This window comes from Ictalurus punctatus, chromosome 17, assembly GCF_001660625.3.
Source record: "Ictalurus punctatus breed USDA103 chromosome 17, Coco_2.0, whole genome shotgun sequence".
NCBI lineage: Eukaryota > Metazoa > Chordata > Actinopteri > Siluriformes > Ictaluridae > Ictalurus > Ictalurus punctatus.
In genome coordinates, this window is record NC_030432.2 from 19,905,297 (window position 1) to 19,909,597 (window position 4,301).

The following is a 4,301-nucleotide window of genomic DNA, read 5'->3' on the forward strand; positions in this document are numbered from 1 at the left end:
CATGCAGCCAGTGTCTGGATTACTTGGAAGCCGAAGATGGGCAAGAACTTCAGAATATGATAACTAATTGTGGAGGCTGTGGCTCAGGTGTTAGAGCAGGCTGTCCACTAATTGCAGGGTTGGCGGTTCAGTCCCCAGCCCACATTCTGAAGTGTCCTTGGGCAAGACACTGAACCCCAAGTTATTCCCAATGGCAGGCGAGCACCTTGCAGCTCTGCTGCCATTGGCGTGTGAGTGTGTGTGTGGATGGGTTAATGAGAAACAGTGTAAAGCACTTTGCAGAACCGCTAAGGTTAAATGGCGCTATATAAGTACAGACCATTTACCTCAGCATTGACCATTTTAAGGTTTTATTTTATTTTACCTTGTGTATGAATGGTGATGGCAGTGCAGATATAGCATACATGACTGGTAGATTTAAAACAATGGTGGCAGTGAGCTTAACTGGATTATTAACCCAAGTCCTTCATCTGGCCCAAGTCCTGGACCATGTCCTGCAGCCTAACCAGCTTGCTAGTGTAAATATCCAAGTCAGTGAAGACTGATAAGAGCAAGAAGCTCAGAAAATATAGATCACAAAAACACAGCTATGGCCATAGGTCTGTTGTTGATCCCTATGTAACATTGCTGGTAGGCTCACCAAATGCACTATTTCTATATGTGTACTGCCTCAGTTCTGAATGAAGATGCACTAATGATGTTTTTGTCAGAACCTAAATACACTAGCCACTGAAACAATCCATCTAGTCTGTAGAATTTCTCTTTGTAAGTGAGATGATTGACATCTCACTCCAGGTGGTGGCACATCTAAGCCATGATATGGGATGGTCTCTATTAACTTGGTTTGTATACCACATCAAGTGTGGTTAACACAGTATGCTCTGCCATATGTGTGCAAGTTAACCTTGCTGAATGTGCATTCTTTAGAACTTTAACTAAAGTGGACCCACAAAGGAAGATGCAGTTTTTGGAATCACAAAGACAACACAGTACAACAGGCCATCTGGGTGCACCTGGTCCTGTGTTTCAATACCCACTGGGGTCTCAACCACCTTCGGCAAAGGAGCGTCATGCTCTTGTAGGTCTCTGAGTGCCCCTTGTCTACTCTGTTTCAGGTCTTAGATAGTGCACCCCACCATTAAATACTGGAAGGAGAAGGGCAAGCGCTGGTAACAGGCCACATTTTAACCATTTTTGATGTTACCACGATAAAATGATCTATCACAAAATTTTTCTAGATGACTGTAACATGTACACTTAGAAATTTAGTGCTAAATGACAAACATAATGCAAAGTCAAAAGGTTTCAAATTTCTAGAGTGTGAAGTTCTCACAGCAACAAGGTCCCCAGTTTGATCCTGGGTCCAGGTTAGTGTCTGTGTGGAGTTTTGCACGCCCCTCCTTGTCTGTTTTGGTTTCCACTGGGTTCTCTTCTTTTCTCTAAAAAAAAAAACAAGAAGATGGACTGGATACTCTAAACCAGGGGTCTTCAATTTTATCTCCAACGTGTGAGTTCAGACTTATATTCCAGCCAAATAGGAGGCACACTTGATGATTGATGGAAACCAAGATGAACTGATTAAACAAGTGAAATCAGGTGTGACTACAGCTTGGTTGTTTAAGATTGTGCCAGTAATCTGCACAACATTACCACAATTGTGCTTAAGTTTGGAAATGGTATTCTCAGAGTGAAGAGCAGTGTTCAGTTTTTGCCAAACATGCTTTGTACCAAGGTCAAAATGTAAAATTTTGGTCTCACCAGATCAGAGAATACCTTTTCACATGTTGACTGAGTCTCCAAAATGGTATGCCATATGCTTTTTTACTAGACTAGTGTCAGTTCACCACAGTCAGCAAACTTCATTTCCCAGAACAAACCATGGCTGCCATGGACTGCGCCTCCAAGAACATACGCACTTTGTCACATTCACAATCACCTGATGACTGATCATTCATACCTATTCACATTCATCCTCATACCCTTTATAAATGGATTTTCACCCTGGATTTTTTGCAAAGTAAGCACTCAGTTTGTTTTGTGCATATAACTTTAGCAAGCCTGTTTGTTCCTGATGTCTCTGTTCTGGTTTGAACTTGACTTAGTTTCTGATTTACATGCACTTACTTTGCCTAGTATATTCTGTTTGTTGATCGCTTGACCTAAGCCAGTTTTTGACCTTGATTTTGTCACTTATTTTGGAATTGGAATTGCCTAACTCCCATTAAAAGACATCTTATTGCGATTGCATCTATCGCAGCCTCTTAAATGACAAGTGGACTCTTTAATTGATAGAAAATGAATTATGTAGATCACAAACGTCCAGCCAGTCAATCCAAAGAATGTCTATGTTGCATGTCAAAAAAAATCTAGATTCAGCTAACAATTCTTGGCTGAACATATAGGTACAATTTCGTACAACTGAAAACTATTAAATTTGTCAACCATATATTGTTGTGGCCCAAAATTACATAGGTCTATGCAAACCAAGTCCACAAGGTTGTGAAAACAGTGATACAGGGTAGCTATAAAAAAAAAGAGAAATATTACAGACAAATTGAAACACTATACTGTAAATCGTGTGTCGGGAAACAAGCATCGACAGACCTTTTCTTTTCTTTTTTTTTCTTTTTTGATTTGGAATTGAAAAAAAAAAAGTTTATTGTCAATATTACTGTAGCTCTTACTTGACTGATTTATGGTGTAATGCCCATAACTGCAATGTATACACTTAAAATCTGAGGCAAACTCAGTGTTCTCCAATGTTTCAATAAACATTCCCTGATATACTCTAGTGACACACATGCATCACGTACATGTTCTTTGGAGGACATACTTGCATATAAATGTACCATGCCATGCTTCACTCTCGACCTAACTAGAGGACCTGCATCTTTTAACAGGTAAGTGTATTAAGAGTAAACAATAACTGATTGAGTGCTATTGAATAAGGAATTATAATCAGTACTGTAAAGGTGGTGTTACAAAAATGGTAAATGAACACTAACATCAGTAACTGCCTTTCCAATATTTATTTCTGACAGGTTTTAAATGGCACTTCAATTCTCAAATAACACATTTACTTTCAACCTCCAAATTGCCAGATTTGATGTCTCACCAGAAGCTGTTTATCCTGTGTTCATCACTGGATCTTTGTGCTATTTGTTTGCAGTGTTCTGTAATGTATCTATTTTAGCATTGATTGTTACTCAACAAAGCCTTCATAAACCAATGTTTTACATTATGTTCAGTCTTCCTCTGGCAGACCTAATAGGGATTACATGTGCTCTTCCCAGGCTGCTTGTGGATATTGTAAGCCAAACAAATATGGTCTATTACCCAACATGTGTCCTACAGGGCTTTTTGCTTCATTTGTATGGAGGTAGTGTACTTTTTAATCTGGCAGCTATGTCATTTGATCGTTATATTGCGATATGCAAGCCACTCAGATATAACTCTATAATGGGTCCATACACAGTTGGTGGTGTCATAGCTCTAGCTTGGGGCCTTGACATAGCCATGGTTGTTGTGTTATTTGCCCTTCAGGCAAGATTTCCAAAATGCAGGACTTTTATTGTTAATGTCTATTGTGATAATGTATCCCTGCTGCAACTCTCATGTGATGGTGATTTTACTGTTAACAATATTTATGGATTGTCTATAACTGGAATTATGCAGGTAATAAGTATGGCTGTTCAGATATTCTCCTATGTACATATCCTTAAGGTCTGCCTTCCTCAAACACAAACTGATGCTAGAATTAAGGCTGTAAACACATGTTTAGCACAGGTAATTTCATTTATTCTGTTTGAACTAGTTTCTAGTATTGCAATACTTTCATATCGTTTTCAGAATGTAGACCCCAATACACAAAAGATATGTGGTATGTTGATTTTCACAGTCCTTCCCGTTCTTAATCCAATTATATATGGAATTAAATCAAAAGACATTAGAAAAGCATTCTTCACATTGATTTATAAAAAACACAAGGTTGGATTCACATAACTATGACACAAATAATATTTGAATGTGCAAAACATTCAATTAAAAACTGTGTACTATACTCTGTTTTTATTTAGTAAATACACAATGAAGGGATAATTGCATAAAGCATACATTTTGCTATCCTAATTTCTCTTTGATAAAAATGGCAAATAAGATATGCTTAAAAAAACAGGTCTGTCAGGATATATGAAAACTGTCAGCCAAAGTAAGTAAGTAAAAGTAAGTAAGTAAAATTTATTTATATAGCACATTTCACACAGCAAAGCTGACCAAAGTGCTGCACAGAGTAAGGAAAATAA

At 37.9% G+C, this 4,301-nt stretch overlaps 1 protein-coding gene across 1 annotated transcript; it reads left to right on the forward strand.

Annotated features, from left to right (window-relative positions):
* The first annotated feature begins 3,048 nt into the window (after positions 1 to 3,048).
* LOC108277573 (olfactory receptor 52J3-like) lies at positions 3,049 to 4,002 on the forward strand. The gene has a single exon (XM_017490392.3). It carries the CDS (start codon positions 3,049 to 3,051, stop codon positions 4,000 to 4,002), a length of 954 nt encoding a protein of 317 aa, XP_017345881.1.
* Positions 4,003 to 4,301: the final 299 nt, after the last annotated feature.

What these genes read in the sequence shown, in the direction of transcription:
- LOC108277573 (XM_017490392.3), top strand. Translation starts at nt 3,049, where the DNA reads ATGGCACTTCAATTCTCAAATAACACATTTACTTTCAACCTCCAAATT.